Source organism: Rutidosis leptorrhynchoides, chromosome 2 (genome assembly GCF_046630445.1).
Source record: "Rutidosis leptorrhynchoides isolate AG116_Rl617_1_P2 chromosome 2, CSIRO_AGI_Rlap_v1, whole genome shotgun sequence".
NCBI lineage: Eukaryota > Viridiplantae > Streptophyta > Magnoliopsida > Asterales > Asteraceae > Rutidosis > Rutidosis leptorrhynchoides.
Window position 1 is genome coordinate 639,044,989 of NC_092334.1, and position 19,242 is coordinate 639,064,230.

The window sequence follows — 19,242 nt, forward strand, 5'->3', positions numbered from 1 at the left end:
TTTAATTATAATTCTAATAATAAGGGTATGTTAGCGAATGTTGTAAGGGTGTAAGTCGAAATTCTGTCCGTGTAACGCTACGCTATTTTTAATCATTGTAAGTTATGTTCAACCTTTTTATATTAATGTCTCGTAGCTAAGTTATTATTATGCTTATTTAAAACGAAGTAATCATGATGTTGGGCTAATTACTAAAATTGGGTAATTGGGCTTTGTACCATAATTGGGGTTTGGACAAAAGAACGACACTTGTGGAAATTAGACTATGGGCTATTAATGGGCTTTATATTTGTTTAACTAAATGAAAGTTTGTTAATGTTAATATAAAGATTTACAATTGGGCGTCCCTATAAATTACCATATACACTCGATCGGACACGATGGGCGGGGTATTTATATGTACGAATAATCGTTCATTTAACCGGACACGGGAATGGATTAATAGCCACTAGAATAATTAAAACAGGGGTGAAATTACATTCAAGGGTAATTGGTGTAATTGTTAACAAAGTAGTAAAACCTTGGTTTACACGCAGTCGATAACCTGGTGTATTCATTAAACAAAGTATTAAAACCTTGTTACAATTCGAATCCCCAATTAGTTGGAATATTTAACTTCGGGTATAATAATAATTTGACAAGGACACTTGCAATTTATATTTATGACTGATGGACTGTTATGGACAAAAACCAGACGGACATATTAAATAATCCAGGACAAAGGACAATTAACCCATGGGCATAAAACTAAAATCAACACGTCAAACATCATGATTACGGAAGTTTAAATAAGCATAATTCTTTTATTTCATATTTAATTTCCTTTATTTTATATTTAATTGCACTTCTAATTATCGCACTTTTATTTATTTTATTTTATCGCACTTTTAATTATCGCACTTTTTAATTATCGCAATTTTATTTTATCGCATTTTTATTATTCGCAATTTCATTATCGTTATTTACTTTACGCTTTAATTTTAAGTCTTGTATTTATTTTATATTTTACATTAGGTTTTAACTGCGATTAAAATCTTAAAATCGACAAACCGGTCATTAAACGGTAAAAACCCCCCCTTTATAATAATAATATTACTTATATATATATTTGTATTTTTATAAAAGTAAACTAATATAGCGTTGAGCTTTGTTTAAAGATTTCCCTGTGGAACGAACCGGACTTACTAAAAACTACACTACTGTACGATTAGGTACACTGCCTATAAGTGTTGTAGCAAGGTTTAAGTATATCCATTCTATAAATAAATAAATATCTTGTGTAAAATTGTATCGTATTTAATAGTTTTTCCTAGTAAAATATAAGCTATTTTATATACTACCCCGCTGCACATCAACCATCGACAAAATTCTGTCTTTGGTAAATGGTTAATTTATAAAGTTTGTGGATGTACTTATGGTTTATAGATAGAACTCGTAAGACTTGTAATCACTAATCCAATTAGGGTTAACTAGTTTAGGAAACCCGCACATTACGCCGCGGTAATATGTTTTCTTATACTCCATCTGTCTCATTCCAATAATCCACTTTTATTTTTCAAAGTCTTTTGTATTGAACTTTGACTCAAAATATTTTTGTTTGTGTTATGTATTATTCGATGAAATTTATATAAATGAATTATGTTTAAATGTGTTTTCATCAGTATAATTTTCATCAAATAATATATAACTCAAATAAAGTTATTTTAAGTTAAAGTTGAACAAAAAAGACCTTAAAAATCAAAACTGGACTATTGGAATGAGACGGGGAGTATAATTTACCAAACTAATTGTCGTAAATTAAATCAAAACTAACTTTTCATAAATTAAATCAAAATTAAATTTCGAATGTAAAAATATAATAATAAATATCCCATAACTCATATTTCTATATCTCATATAACCATTTCTATTCCCTACATGGTTTGTAGTTAGAAATAATTGTGCCGTTGGTCCCTCGGTTTTAACCCAAAAAGCTAACAGCGTCCCTCGAGTTTTTTTTGGCTTTCAGAATCCCTTTATTATCATTCTTTGTGTTTACGCGTCCCTCCGTCAGTCAGACGTCAAAGTTGGACGTTAAGTGCCATCACGTGCATGAAACGTGATGGCTATTTTGGTCATTTTGCAGGTTAAACAGATGGCACATTCGCTTATAAATTAAATGGGTTCCCTCCATCGACGATCAACATCCCCAAATCAATTGCAATTAAAAACCCTAAAAAAAACATTCACAAATTGTTCGATCGAGATGGAATGCTGGTGTGGTCGTCCAGCTGTTGTTCGTATTTCGGGAACAGATGCTAACCCTGGTCGTCGATTCTATTGTTGTGCATCACAGGTAATTATCAAAAACCCTAAATTCGTCCCTAATTTGTATAATTAATTTTGATGGATTATATATGTTGCAGAGGGGTAGTTGCACATTCTTTGCATGGTACGATCCTCCGAATCCAGTGATAGCTGAAGTGTATGAACGGCTTCGTAATGAAGAAAGAAATTCTAGGACTTGAAAGTTAATGTGCATTTTTAGTTGGTGTGTGCTTGCCATGTATTACTTTAGTAATTGATCTACAATGTAGTGTTCTGGAAGCTTTTGTTTTAGTATGTCTTTGGTATGTTTTGGAAGCTTTTGGTTTAGCATGTGTTTGGTATGTTTTGGAAGGCTTAGTTTTGTTGTGGCTATATGTAAATGAAATCAGTGTATGGATGTTGAAGTAATGAATGAAATGAAAGGTTATTTGATCAAGATGTGTTTGTAGAATGTAAACATATACAATTGTTGATGTAATGCAACACATGTACCAAAATGCAATTGCAATTTGCTTCCCTATTCAGTTTTTGTTATCCAAAAATGCAATTGCAATTGTCTTTAACCTGATTTGAACATGTAACATCAAATAACAATGGAAACAACTTGAAATGTCAAATTAAAACAACCATTACATAGTGAACATAAGACAATTAGTTTACTACCATTACATAAACACTAAACAAAAGATCCGAGTACCAAAAGACAATTAGTTTACTCATCACACCATTACACAAGTACCAAAAGACAGGTAGAATTGTTCAAGTTTACAACCATAACAAATATTAAGACAAAAGATCCAACAGAATTATCTATTTCTTCTTCTTCTTCCCAACTGGTGCAGCCTTTCCCTTCTTATTCACACTTCCACCACCACTAGTAGATGCATCCCCTTTTCCTTTAGGACAACCTCTCTTATTATGTCCATACTCTCCACATGATCCACACTTCTTCAACTTACCTGATAGTTACATAGAAACAACCATGCTAAGAAATTTAAACTAAGTAAATAGGAAAAAATTGTAAAAGTTAAATAATTATTACCTTGTGTTGACAGTTTTCCTCCTTCACCAATCTCATCAACTTCATTTGCAGACATCCTTCTTTTTTTATTAGGTCTTCCAGGAGTAGAAATCTTTTTTGGAGCCACAAGTGTGTACAAATCACCAGATTTTAGCTATAAATGCCTGCCATTCAAAGGCTCAATTGTAAACTGATAGGTATTGTTCCAAGTAGTTAACTGATACACAGAATGAACCCAAGTTTCTGGATCACCAACTTCAAAACCATTTTCAACCATATTCCAGTTGACTGCAATTGCATGTTTGCATGGTATGCCAGTTAACTCCCACTTTCTACTGGCACAAGTTTTGGTCTCCATATCAACAACAAACTGCTCAGCTGGTTGTCCATTGATTGCTGGTCCACTAACTTGGTATTTTTGGTTTTCTCCCCATAAAACAGTGCACTTGTTAGCTTCAGATTTGATTTTTTCAAAAACTTTAGCAGCTCCAATACTTAAAAACCAAGTCCAAGAAGCTCCACATTCTAGCTCTACAATGGCATATGCTACAGGATAAATGCCGTTGTTGGAATCAACACCAACAGCAGTTAAAATACAACCTTTTGCAGGTTCCTTCATGAAACAACCATCTAATCCCAACAAATCTCTACCAATTGCCTTGAATCCTTTCTTGAGTGCTCCCAGACATACATAAATTCTTTTGAAAACCCTAGTTTTAGATTTAAGGTGAAGTCTCTCATGTCTACATCATCATCATCAATTCGATTTTCCTCATCTGTTTCAATATAATCACCATCTTCACTACCTTCACTAGCTTCACTACCTGCATTACCTTCACTAACATTCTCATCAATATCTTGAATAAGTACCCTCTTTCCAGTTTTATTTGGATGCTCAACATAGACATTAAACTCCCTAGTATTATCACTATCCATGTAAGTAAGCATCATAAAACCATCTTCATCATTATCTAACAGATGTAATCCAACATTCATCTCTGTATTCGGTTGCAGATACCTCAATACTACAGGTTCTTGAGGATCATAACCCAACTCTGTTAATACTTGATTAAATTGATAAAATTTAAACTTGTCTACATCAAAACAATCAACGTAGGTTGTTTCTCCACTGTAAACTAGTTCACTACCTTTTTTCATTAGACTACCACCATGATGTAAGATAACTGTGAACAAATCAGGGTAACAATCTGCATTTAATTTTGTAAATTTAAAATTAGGCTAAATTAGATTCTAGGGTTCTAAATCTGCACATACAAAAAAAAAAAAAAAAAAATCAAGTATAGAAACACATACCGTACATGTCATTGATGGACTTAGGATCGGTATCAGGTGTGCGAATCTGCCAAGACATTGCTTCAATCGATCGATCGATTTAGGGTTTTGTAAAATGAGAGGATGAGATGTGAGTGTGTTAATTAAATGTCGGTACCAACCTTTTCAAACCGGTTTAATCAAGTATTAACAGCAAAATGACCAAAATAGCCATCACGTTTCATGCACGTGATGGCACTTAACGTCCAACTTTGACGTCTGACTGACGGAGGGACGCGTAAACACAAAGAGTGATAATAGAGGGATTCTGAAAGCCAAAAAAAAAACTCGAGGGACGCTGTTAGCTTTTTAGGGTAAAACCGAGGGACTAACGGCACAATTATTTCTTGTAGTTAAGAAGCCTTCAGTTGGCCAATTGATAATTATTGGAGAATGATTTTAATGCTTTTAACCCGGTTGGCATCAATCGGGCTAATACTAATAGAAATTTGGTATGAATAGTAATTTGGATTACTTTATGAATCGTGCAAACATCTTCTCAATAAAGTATTTCGAGACAATATATGTCAAAGTTCACGAAATCTTTTACTGGATAATACATAAATAAAAATTTGTAGTTTGACAATAAAATAACAAATCACAAATTAAAGTTAAAGTATTGCGTGTATGAAAATGAAAGCATATTCACCAATAAGTATTTTGAAATTCTATTAACTCGTGGTTAAAAACGAAGGGTAATCTGTAGTTAAAAGTATTTTCAAAATTCTATTAACCGGTGGTTAAAAATGAAAGGGTCCAAAAATCGGTTGTTGAAGGCAACATTTTGTCTTGGCACCATAAACCGTTTAGGTGCAAGGTATATGGGAAGGTAACATATTGTTTGGGTTGGGTTGGGGAACTACCCTGCACCCCCACGAGAGGCGGCTTCTCTAAGGCCCCAACAACGGGGTATTGCCCCTAGACCGTAAGGGGCGGTGCCCCTAAACCGCAAGGGGCGCTACCCCTTAAGCTCGCAAGGTGGCGTAACCCCCTGGTCGTCACTATTTTCTGTGATAGTGTTAAGTTAACTTTTACGGACGTGTACTCCGCATTCTTTAAACCCCGTTATTAAGTACTATAACTTACCAACTCTTGCTTAATCACAACTACATAAAATGATTGTTACATGACACTAAAACTACTTACAGCTAGTTCAGGAAACATGATGCCAAACATGATATGCAATTCCCACGAATGACATCATTTGATCGAACCTAGTGTTGAATGACACTAAGCTCGAGAGCTAAATTGAGGAGGGAAAAGGTTAGTCCGATTGTTTTATCTTCGACAATCGTGCAAACTCGATCGGAATCTGGATTCGCGAGGGTGTACCACAATCAGGCGATTAATCTATTCAAATAATTGAGTAATTAATATCTAAGTGATGAATTACGATTGAGGCAGTTGAAATTTAATCGGAGTTCACAAAACCTAAATTTGAGAATTGATTTATGCAGAGTAATTAAGTTACGAGTGCGTGTGTGTGTAAATGGTGAAATGAATGACATAAGGGGTCTATTTATAGACGATAAAGTTTGTTACTTGAGTGTGGCTGACGTGACACACATACCACTCATGTGCCTAACAAACTTTCTGAAATATAGGGCTTGCGTGTTACACACGATCCACTCGTGTACTCACTGTCTGATTATTAGGCTCACATTACCGGCTACCGGATAGCGTGTAAAATGCTCGAGGTAAAGGACTTACGAGTAATACTGTATGTAACTCCCAAAGTGTTCCTATCTTGCATTTGAGCAAGACCAACACGGTCGTCAGGATGTGCTTCATGATTAGTAATATGATTTCTATCTTTTGAATCGCATCATTCCCTTCCTCTGGACATCGAGACATAATCTTCCTATTTAGTCGATGTTAATTCTATCTTCCAACTAAAACCACTTATCTATACGTGATAATAGTAATCATATTTCAGTTCAATTTTAAAAACGATCCGTATAGGCGTATAGCGTATCATTATAAACAAGATGTAATACATATGTTCCAAAATATAAAGTGATGACCCGCTTCCAAAAACTTTTAGTACTCATTGATTGGTTTCCCATTACATAAATATCAAGCAGAAACCATCACAAAGATGTACTCCAATAAACAGTTATTTCTTAGTAGATAATCTATGCTTCAAGTAACTCAATGGATCTCTCCAAAAGGAAATTCTAATGTGGCCAATTTCCCTTTCTTTTGTGATATGTTTCGCTACAGCACCTCTTGCTAATTGTCCATCCATTGAAGGCTAAACTCATGAAACTAATTATTAATGATTCGAAAATATATCACTATTATATGTATCTAGGTTATTTGAAACATGTGGTATTTGATAAAAGATGTAACAGAATACACATGTGCATGAATACACAATAATGTATGTGTTCTTGGTAGGAAATTATAACATTGTGAAGGAGATGGACTCATGGACATTCAAGTATTTAACATCATTACATCAATAATGTCACATATTAATATTATTTCTCTATGTATAAAACAAGTATCACACAAGGTTAGGTGGCAAATATGTAGGACTGTAGGACTATCCATATTAATGAGGAACTAGGTACTAAAACGGAAATAAACTGGTGTCGAACCAGAAGTACCATGTCAAAATAATTGTTTACATAAATACCGACTACCGGACCATTTGAAGATGGTTGATACTTGTTCCGTAGGGTACCGGTATAAAATCAAGAATGCAGTACAAATGCTCATGCCTAATACAAGCTGTATGATGTTGAAACATATGACCTTCACTCACATATCGATCGATAGAACATGTTTTTACTACTAGTCATGCTAATGAAGTAACAATAATCCTATATACATTTTTCATGCACTTTTCCATATATTTGAACATGTTATGATTAGGTATTTCTTATCAACCGTACTTTGTGACATGATGCACTTATCAAAGTTAAGCGTTCTTGCCTCCGTAATTGTTATTGTCAAGCATATACAACACGAAAGTCAATAAATAAACGTTTAGATATCAAACATCATGTCACAGATTAATTGATTTACACAAATTTTTCCTGATTACACCACAAGCAGCAATTACAAGGTTTCCTAGCTGCTCCCAATAAATGGTATTACGATGGATTGGGTCGTGGTAATCTCTTGGCAATTTCCTGCGGAAAAAGTGGAAATTAAAGAGTTCGGGTCAAAATGACTTCAAAAGTCTTAAAGGTGGCAAAATAGTTGGGCTGTGTAACAGGTCTAAACCGGAAACATATGTACGTCTCCAAACAGACCCGCAACCTGTATTTGTAACCTGTCTCTGATTAGTGTGTTACACTAATCTAATAAACCGTAACCCAACAGACCGTATGTTAGAATTAGGGTATAGTATAATAATCTGGATTGATCTTATCGTGCAATTAAGTATTGGACCGTTTGTTAGAATTAGGATATAGTATAATAATTTGGATTGATCTTGAATCGTGTGAAACAGTTTTGCAATTAAGTATTTCCACCCTATCAAGCCCCAAGTTACAGGAAATCCCAATTGGGATAAGACAAGACTACAATTCGGTTCCAGGCAAGCATAAGCCGAATCAATATCAGAGTGTTTTTGTTATGTTTCTGTATGTTTTGAACGAAAGTGATTAACAGTTTTCTGGATGAAAAACCTGTTAAAATAGTTAAACACGAAAGGGTGCAATCATAGGTTACAACCCTTCATTTTGGCGGGAAAACCTGTTAACTCAACAAACATGACTTTTGGCGGAAAAATTCGCTGGGATGCGATTTTTCGTTATACAATATAGTATCCAAAATTTTCGGGGCGGCTTCCCCTTTACCCCCAACCATTGTTGTAAAAAACCCATTAATCAATTTAAAGAGCAATCCGTTCCGATTTTCCAAAATCCATTTAATTAATCGGTCAACGTCAATTGATGGGTCCAAATCGAATGTGGTAATCAAAATCGGTCAAAGTCAAAATTGGTTAGCATTTTAAATTTAAACTAGAAATATATAGTTTTTGAACAAAATGAAAAAAATTAGACAATTTTATTAAAGTTTATGTTCATGTTTATGATTTTCTTTTATATTTACACACATAATTATTGAAATTTAATATTTAAATGCATAAAGTACAGTCCGATTAATCCCCGAATTGCCGATTAATCCTTCCAAAGTCCTGGCCGATTAATTCCCGAATAGCGAATTTTGCAACCTTGCCCCCAACCCAAAGGCGCTGCCCCTTGGACCCCGCAAGGGGGAGCGACCCCTTGACCCCTGCTATTTTGGCGACAGTGTCTAGTCAACTCTTACGGGCGTGCACTCCGTACTCTCCAAACCCGTTATTAAGTATAACTAATTAACTTTTACTTTCAAGTAAATCCCAGTTACCTAAAATGATTGTTAGATGACACTAAAATCACTAATAGCCTTAATAAGTACAAAGGTCGAAATCGGAATTGCCACCTCTAACATGAAATAAACATAGAAGACTAGAAGAGCATGCTAAAAAGCAAGTTAACGGGGTACCTCGAATAACTGATTAATGTTATCAGCTGTCTTGGCAGAAGTTTCAATGAAAAACATTCCATTCTTTTCGGCATAATCCATTCCATCCTTGGGCAAAACAAATAAAGGATTTTAGTAATTTTTAAAAGGCAAAGCAAAAAAGATGTACTTAGTACACAAACTGAAGCAAATTTCTTACTTGAACTGACACCTCCCGTTTTTCTTGAAGATCGGCCTTGTTGCCAACTAAAGCCAACACAATATCAGGGCTCCCATGCTTTTGTAGTTCCTATAAAGATATACATTTTTTTGTCACCAAAAACATTGCATATAATAATAAATAAATAAATAAAAAATGCCAAGATGCTTGCTTTTCCCAAATAAAAAAAAATTAGTAATAAAAAATGCCAAGCGCAGAGATATATACACAAAGAGACAACATAAGAAATGAATGAATATTTTAAATACTAAAATAGTCATACCTTCACCCAATATTGAGCTTTATGAAATGAGTCGGGATTAGTTATATCATACACAATTACTCCAACTGCAGCACCTCGGTAATAAAGTGGGGCTAGTGCTGCATACCTGGACAATACAAAACGAGAAACAAAGTTTATCTCGTTAGTTAAGGTAAGAAAGAATAATGATGAAACTACCTGTTGATTAAAAAAGTGCAACTGAATGATACGAAGAGTTATTTTAGCATGAAAGTATAAGCTAATTGCGACAATACCTTTCCTGTCCAGCAGTATCCCAAATCTCAAATTTAACTGTTGTTGAATCCTGCAGAGCGATAGTCTGTGACAAGAATGAAGCTCCAACAGTCACTTTGGATGTTGGATCAAACTGACCGCGAACAAAGCGAAGAACAATGCAACTTTTCCCAACACCAGAGTCCCCTAACAGAACCAGCTGTAATTAAAAGAATAAATGTTGATGCTAAATATCGATCTTTAAAAAGAATAAAGCAATTGATACAAACATAGTATGACTAAAAAAAAGAAGATCAAAGTCAATCAAAGTAGCCAAAAACGCATGAGAAATTTTAGATCAAATATGGATTCAAAATTTGGAACCACAGCATTCCAAAAAATATTAGTTAGAGAATTAAAACTTCCACTAGTTATTCTATGTCAAGTTCACCATCTGAAGTTATCTAAACTGATAAAAAGGTTGGTAACATATTTAAATGGGATCTGTTGTTTCTTGATAAATAACCAAACGCTTGTTTTACGTACACGTTATTGCCATTTTGGCCAAATAGTACAAAGGTTTATATTCATTATAGCAAGGTTGGAGAACTCGCGACTCGGGGAGTAATCCCGAGTTTTGACCGAGTACTTGGACCGATCTTAAACCGAGAACTTGACGAGTACTCACCGAGTTTTACCGAGTTTTACAACCCTGCATTATACTTAAAAATTGCTAGAGGAATCTTGATAAAAGACCTAGTGCAGCAAGCTGCGGATAGCAGCATGATACTTTCATTCAGGCGTATGGAGTCCGTTCGCTTTAATTTAATGCATAAACTATAACAAAAGAGATGCATCACATTCATGAACAAATTATATTTCCTTTCTTTCTTCTGTAAGGGTGCAAATCAAAGTCCCACATCGGTCATAAGACAAAACAAATGTATGTATATTAGTCTAAGGAAAAGTCCCTCTATCACCAATTGGTTTTAGAATAAGGATGGACTCTTTGGCTTTATTGCAGGACATTGTGTTTGAGCTATCGATCCTTACAGCGTTCCTCGGCTATGTGCAGCGATGAGTGGACCCAGCTCTCGTTCGAGGGGACCTTAGCACGATGAGTTGATCCTGGAAGCCTTGTATCGAAATCTCCCCGCCCTCCCACCAGGTTGAGAGTTCCGAGTTGGCGGCGGTAAAGGTTGGATCCGGACTATCGTTGGAGGGGAGGCCCAGATTGGGTTTGAGGGGAGGTTTGGCACGCCCAGTGGGACTCTTGGGCTCATTATATTATTATCACACCAATCCTTATTTTTCCTTTCAACAATTTGATTGTATTCATGCCTCAAGTAAATTTAAGGATTCTCGAACCAGTTACTTATGTACACTAAGAATGGATGAAACCATTACTTCCTTATAGGTTAGTTCTGTGTAACATTAACGTTTTAGAAGGCCCCATGATCTGCTTACATGGTTACACGGCAATGCATAATGGTAGGTCAACTATAGAATAATCTAGTTAAGCATTTTGTGATAAAAGTTATTTCGGTCAATGGAGCAGAGCAAATAAGTTACATTAAACTGGTCTGGTAGTTGCTTTTGCCACCAAACAAGGTAATTTATTTGAGATCTAAGATCATGCAGGATATTGGAAACACGACACTAGAAACCAAGATACCAACACAATGTGCTCTTACTTCAATTAGGCAATTAGAACTTATTCCCATAAATCCATACTTAGCCATCAATCGTGAAGATGTATCACATAGAATATGAACAAACTGCTATGCATTCTACTTTTTTTCCTTCTCTCTTTTTATTATGCCATAAATAAGTTACCTAAGTGTGTTACACATTGCTAATGATTGCTTCAACAACATAGTTGGATACGGGTCTTTTTGCAATGCTCTGGTTCGGACGTTCGGTCACAATCTCACACAAAACAAAGCAGTTTTCTCTTATCTTATTCATTCAAGTCACCGTTTCGTTGATCCCAACATTCGAGTCATGCATGATGTCAACATGATGAAACAGAAAGAGACTAAACAAGATATGAGGACCTGCAGATTCAGTCCTTTGCTGGAATAGCATCATAACATGAGTCATATATGGAATTATTTATAGCATTTCATAGGGGTTTGTAAAACTTCCAATCGGTGCAACATCGGAAGGCTTTGTCACAAAGCTCGCCAAGACATTTTAGATAAGGTTACGATTCCTAAATACTACAGTATATACTATTTATATTTCTAAAGGCACCAAGAGTCATTATATAAACTTGGTAAATATATAAGCTCTCCTCAACTTTTTATTATTTATCTCTTCGTCAAAACAAGTACTGTACTTGTTTTCGTTTACTAAGCAATGCCATCCCCAAACTAAATTAGGTAAAAGGGACCCTGTTGTGGCCCCCACCAACCAGTCCAACGGCCAACATGGGAGAGGAAAATCAGCTAACGCCATCCCCAATAATTAGGTTCATATATAAGTCAAAGAAACATAGAAGTAACTTCAAGTTCTCATCCTTGTCATAATAAATTAAATAGCAGGATCAGAACATCATCTTCTAATCTAATACTTTACCCTACTAGTTAACAATAACTAACAGTCTCATATATAATCAGCTACTGCTGTATAACATCATAATTCATAAACAGCTATTAACATCACAATTTAACTGTAAAGACAACTACCTTCACAAGTACTTAATAAAGAACCTACCTTGACTTTTAAATTTTTTGCATCGGATTCGACGTTATCCCGATTAAGTCCGCCTACTCGCCCCGCACTCCTATCTGTAAATCAAATCAGTAATCCCCAAAATAAACAAATTCTTTATTCACTTTTTATAACACAATTAATATACACAAAGCAAAGCAATTGAAAGTAAAATAGAGACTATATCCTGCTCATAATAGATGAATTTAAGGATATTGATGAACAGTTTAAGGTTAATAAACTCAATTTGAATTGAATAAAACCCTAATTTCTAGGGAAGGGAAGAAGAATACCTGGAAGGGAGGAGGAGCAACCCATGGTGTAATTAGTGAATGTTATCTACAGAGAGGTATAGATACAAATGTATTGTATGTAATTGTTGGTGGATCTGTATAATTTGAAGCTTAAGGGGGTTTGATATCGTTAATGGAAACGTAGGTCGTCGGGTTTCTTCAGTGGACTGTCTTTTGTTTGCTTTCATCGCATCATCATTTTCCCTTTTTTTTATTTTTTTAATTCTTATTTTGGAAAAAAAACAAAATAAAAATAAAATAGTTCCTTTTATCAAAAAGATGAAACTCCCTAAAATCTAAATCTAAAATCTGCAACACAATAAAACATAACTTAGACAAATAATTTGAACTAAACTAGCAAAACAAAAGCTTACGACATTCCAATGAAACCAATTTTGAAAATTGGAAGGAAACCCAATGGGATTGAAACCACTTTGAAAATTTAACCGTTTTGAATGCTTGACCCAGGTGACATAACAAGAGAACTCCCCGAAAGCTAAGAAATCAATAGCCAAAAATATTGAGTCCACAAAATTCCGCAAACACACACATGAAAAGGATATCAAGAACACGACATAAAACACTCGTGATCAAATCCATCAAACATGCCAACATCATCTAAAGGATTCCACTGTGATGCAAGAGGCTGCTTGCATCATTAATTATTAGGAGGAGTGGGCGGTTCGTTGTATTTTCCCATTGCACTAATAAACTTCTAGTAACTTTTCATTTCAATATTTGTGTTTTCTGGGATCAACTAGCTTACCCACAACCTTCTTTCCATTTCGCTTTGCATGCACGTGCACAACATCATCGTTTACATTATCACCCAACGAAGTAAAAGAGGAATCGAGATTAGTTTCTTTTAAACTTAAAGCCTTGTTGTATAATTTCTTCTTTTTACCACATTTAGGAGTGGTGACCACGCTATTAGGAACAACGGTATCCAACTCCAAAGACCTAAGATCTTTGACCCTCTGTAAGTTTTTTCGAAAGGAAGGACTAGAAGTGCCGATGTCGTGATGAATCTCAAAATGTGAAGGGTTTAATTGTTCTTCATTAAAGCTGAGTTTTTTGGGTAATTTAAAGACAAATTTTGCTCTTTTGTTTGGTTAGACGGGTAGCCAAAATGGTATTATCATGCACATGTAAATTAGCAGACTGTAGTTTATCTTTACAAGAAAGTTTTTTTATCATGTTCCTTCATAAGAAAAACAGGTGGGCCACTAATATGGGTAGTTGACTTCTCTAAAGAACTTTTGTCAGATGAATAACCCTATTATAACGCACGATACAACCATAAGGCCCCCATAAATTGCATGTGATAATGTAATAACTTGTGTCATTCTTTTCGAAAGGCAATTAAATAGCTGTAAGTGAAAAAAAGTTCTTTTTATCTATTATAAGCACGGACATATCTAAAGAAGAGGCAACATCTTTGTTTACATGGAGGAGTAAAACATGTAATGTTAGGAATTATGGACCCAAACAAGACCGGTGATTTAAACCAATCATCAAACTCATGAAGGATAAATGATAAAATAAAGCATAACGATAAATGTAAACGACGCGAGATTTAATGTGGTTATATCCCAACGCCAAAACACGGAGAAGAGTTTACTCCACGGGCGCAAACCAGAGATTCTCCACTATAATTTTCGTGCACACAATTATGGATTACATAGGGTCCTATTTATAGGCAAAAACAAACAAGGAAATAACTTAGAGAGCAAGCTACTAAATCTAGAACATTCTTGACTTGTCCAACAAGTTGTTTCTTTGTTTAACTCGATTCGCACTCCAACAATCTCCCGCTCGAAGAGACGTTAAACAACACCCAATCTTCATCAACCCAACAACTATGTTAAACAAACCCACAATAACTCCAGATTAGCCGATTACCAACTCCTTTTGATACCTGATACCGCCGGATGAGACACCCGAATCACGCCGCACTTCACTCGTTAACCTACGAGCAAGTGAAGTCTTTTGACACCAAAAAACACCGCTGAGCGATAATCCAATCTCTTAGTTATTTGCTTGGGCCATCTCGGTTTCTTTCGCCACCATCTTCTTAAACTTGAAGATCATCTTCTTACACTAGAAGACCAATTGAAATGAGCGAGACTTCAATCATAGGATTCTTCATTAGACAACACCGCCTCACACATCGATCTAGACACGTCCAATCCCGAACACACATGTCAACGACCATTCGTATAGATTATAACTGTCTATCTATGATTTCCTTCACCAACAAAAGAAACCCCAACAGACGCCATTGTAGACTATTCTTCAAGATACCCTAGTGAAAACGCAATCACCACGTTGAAGTCTACCACATTTTCCAACTTTTCGCTTCCTCGTTGTTACACTAACCTCCTCATAGCTATGAATTTCACAAACCCCATCTTCTCATCCCAAGCACGCTCCCACTGTATGAGCAAGAATTAAACCGCGGCTACACGAGAAGAAACTCGGTTCGTATCACCGGTTAGTCACAAATTACTTTGTCATCGGAGAGTAAAACAAGTACTCGAAGCCCTAGTGTTACACGAAATTAACACATGTATCTTGAGAACTTTGGAGAAACAAGTCGCTCAACCATCTCTACAAACTTCGCCAGTTGTCTAACTCCCACTAGCTCGATAACTTCCGTCGGTTACCAAACTCATACCGAGTTCCCGACACCCTCAATGATCCTAGAAAGCTCAAGTTCCATAATATCCAAATCATCTTGGAATATTCGACCATACGCTTGGTCACCCAGTTTCATAACACGCAAGCACCAACTTTCACCGATAACTCCCATTGTCAACTTTGACTCGATGCATCTTGTTCGTTATCCAACTGCTCTAACCCGAGATAAAAACAACCTCCTGAGCTCCCATAACAAACCCACATCCCCTAAAAACACAGGTCGTATCGCTCGAAGTTTCACGAGACAAAAAAAGTCTTGCACTCGCGTCATCTAACCCAAAAAAGTTCAACCCTGAAACTTCCCAAATTCGAAAAATCTTATCTGAAAATTCAATGGTCCGATCAGCCTCGAATTTTCACCAAAACTAGATCTATGTGTGTAGAATCACCAGCCCAAAAATCAAGTCGGTCTAACGGTAGACGAACCCACAATTAATTTTCTCGCACAGCTGCACAAACAAACCCCAAAAGGTTTTTCTTCTGGCGGATGCAAAATTCGAAAAAATATAACTCCAATTTTGAACGGTTCGATTGCTACGAATTTTGGATATGTTTTAGACCTATCTACCACCTACATAAATTGTTTCAAGACGATCTGACGGTTACGAACCCTCGATGAATTTTCGACCACAAATATGCAATTAAACCCTAAACCGAGTTACTACAACTTCGGAAAATTGTATCTCCCAATCCAACCATCTGATCACTTTCAAATTTGGTATCCCACCAGATCTATGAGTCTTAAAACTACGGTTAAAATATCATGGATATCCAACGGTTAACAAAATCGCTACGAATTTTCTACCACAGCTGCGCCAGAATTCTGAATTTTTGAAAAATCTCTTTCACAACAAAAAACTATCGATCCGACCACCGAATCCGTTATCACCATGAATCACCACAATAATCTATTATAATCATAGACCAATTTTAATAGATTATCTCATGAGTACATAGACATACCCGTGAGTTCTTCGCGATCTCTTTAACTAAGCCCTTTGATCTCGATACATGTTGTACAAAACCCGTCGTTCGTTCACCATGCTTTCAAATCGCCATCACTCGAAACCATGAGCTCTTGATACCACTTGTTAGGAATTATGGTCCCAAACAAGACCGATGATTTAAACCAATCACCAAACCCACAAACGATAAACGATAAAATAAAGCATAACGATAAATGTAAATGACACGAGATTTAAAGTGGTTATATCCCAACTCCAAAATACGGAGAAGGGTTTACTCCACGGGCACAAACCAGAGATTCATAATTTTCGTGCACTCAATTATGGGTTACATAGGGTCCTATTCATAGGCAAAAACAAACAAGAAAATTGTAGCGACCCGACCAAATCATGTTTGACGGCGCCGACTACGTAGGTCCCAATACATGGTCATAAGTCTTTAAGACAAAGTTTGACCGAAAATATGTCGCATTCATTTCATAAGTGTGGGTGTTACAAAGTTTACAAAAGTAGTTTCCATAACTAGTACATAACGATGTTTAAAGTACAAATGAAACACGTGCGACACAGTTTAAAGTAGTCAAAAGACGCTCCACAATATGCAAGTATACTCGACATCCAAAGCAAGTATCAAAAATGTAAAGACCCGTCCTAATCCATCCGGACGAAGTCCATATCGATTATAAATGATTCACAACAGTTGGTTACATCGCGAGGTACTTGACCTCTATATGATACATCTTACAAACATTGCATTCGATTTTAAAAGACAATCTTTCTTTACAACGAAAGTTGACGACATGCATACCATTTCATAATATATCCAACTATAATTGACTTAATAGTAATCTTGATGAATTCGACGACTCGAATGCAACGTCTTTTGAAATATGCCATGAATGACTCCAAGTAATGTCCTTAAAATGAGCAAATGCACAGCGGAAGATTTATTGCATACCTGAGAATAAACATGCTTTCAAGTGTCAACCAAAAGGTTGGTGAGTTCATTAGTTTAACATAAATAATCATTTCATAATTTTAATAGACCACAAGATTTCATATTTCCATTTATCATAAACATACGTCCCATGCATAGAGACAAAAATATCATTCATATGGATTGAACACCTGGTAACCGATATTCACAATATACATATAAGAATATCCCCATCATTCCGGGATCCTCCTTCGGACATGATATAAATTTCGAATTACTAAAGCATCCGGTACTTTGGATGGGGCTTGTTGGGCCCGATAGATCTATCTTTAGAGTTCGCGTCAATTAGGGTATCTGTTCCCTAATTCTTAGATTACCAGACTATAAAGGGCATATTCAATTTCGATCATTCAATCATATAATGTAGTTTCGATTACTTGTGTCTATTTCGTAAAATAGTTATAAAAATTGCGCATGTATTCTCAGCTCAAAGATATATATAAAAAGGGAATAATGAAACTCACGCATATAAATATTGTAAAACAGTTAATAAAGCATTTGCATGTATTCTCAGCCCAAAAATGTAAAGAGTAAAAGGGACAAATGAAACTCACCTAATGTATTTTGTAGTAAAAATACATAGAACGACATTGAACAAGTATAGGGTTGGCCTCGGATTCACGAACCTATATCATTTGTGTATATATATTAATACACATAATCGTAATCGAATAAATATATATAACTTTCTTAGTTATATCGTTTTTATGTTAATAATTTATATGTTCTATGTATTTATTATATATATTTTAACTAAATAAGATATTAAGTTTGTTATGTTGTATATATTAATTATATTTATATATTTATATATATATGTAAATCATTTGTTTGTTAAGACGGTATTTTAATAATACTAAGATAATATTTGAAGTAATATAATGACAATACTAATATTAAATATAATGATAACATTAGTAGTTTTAATAAGATTGATAATTTAATAATAATGGTAATAAAATTAATAATTTTGATATCATTTCATAATACTTAATAATAATAATTACTATAGCAATTTCATTACTTGTGATAATATTAATAACAATACTTATGTTAATCATAATCAAAATCTTCACGTTAAATTTCTAAACCAATAATTAAAGCTTGTATAACATCGCTTTGTAATCCTAATCATAATAGTAATAGTAATACTTATATTGATAATAATCATCCTAATAATAATATTCAATGATAAAACTAGTGCTAGAAAGGTTTAATGATATTAATATTAATGATAATAACAATAATACTAAATAATATTACTTTTATTAACATTGTTAAAGGTAATTATAATAATAATAATACTTAAGTGACAATCTTTACAATAATAAATACTTTAATAATACTTATAATCATGATAATAATAATAAGTGTTATAATACTAATAATAACAATAATATCAATGACAATAATAATAATCATAATAATAACGTTAATAATAATAATAATAATAATAATAATAATAATAATAATAATATAAATGATATTCAAAATAATAATAACCATAATAATAATAAATAATAATTGAAAACTACCTCTTGTAAAATGAGTTCCAAAAAGAAAGCAAGCCATTGCAAGGCTCGAACGCTTGACCTCCCGCTAACCCTACTCAACACCCAACCATTACTCTTTTCTATTATTATTAAGATTTTAATATCTTTTAATTTAGTTTTTTCGTTTTGAATCATCATTAATCATCATCGATGTTATTATCATCTTAATGTTATGGTTTCCT

The 19,242-nt window shown here is 34.6% G+C and overlaps 1 protein-coding gene across 1 annotated transcript; it reads right to left on the bottom strand.

The window, feature by feature from the left end:
* Positions 1–7,518: 7,518 nt before the first annotated feature.
* On the bottom strand, positions 7,519–12,960 carry LOC139893701 (ras-related protein RABF1-like). Its single transcript, XM_071876876.1, has 7 exons — positions 12,846–12,960; positions 12,556–12,629; positions 9,879–10,057; positions 9,625–9,730; positions 9,342–9,431; positions 9,164–9,250; positions 7,519–7,800 (listed from the first exon to the last, which is right to left on the bottom strand). The coding sequence occupies exons 1-7, from the start codon at positions 12,868–12,870 to the stop codon at positions 7,762–7,764; spliced, it is 600 nt and encodes a 199-aa protein (XP_071732977.1). The 5' UTR covers positions 12,871–12,960; the 3' UTR covers positions 7,519–7,761.
* Between the last annotated feature and the right edge of the window lie 6,282 nt (positions 12,961–19,242).

What these genes read in the sequence shown, in the direction of transcription:
- LOC139893701 (XM_071876876.1), bottom strand. Translation starts at nt 12,870, where the DNA reads ATGGGTTGCTCCTCCTCCCTTCCAG. An exon ending in TTGCTCCTCCTCCCTTCCAG is followed by an intron (nt 12,630 to 12,845) that starts GTATTCTTCTTC and finishes TTTGATTTACAG; the next exon opens with ATAGGAGTGCGGGGCGAGTA. An exon ending in GATACTGCTGGACAGGAAAG is followed by an intron (nt 9,731 to 9,878) that starts GTATTGTCGCAA and finishes TGTATTGTCCAG; the next exon opens with GTATGCAGCACTAGCCCCAC.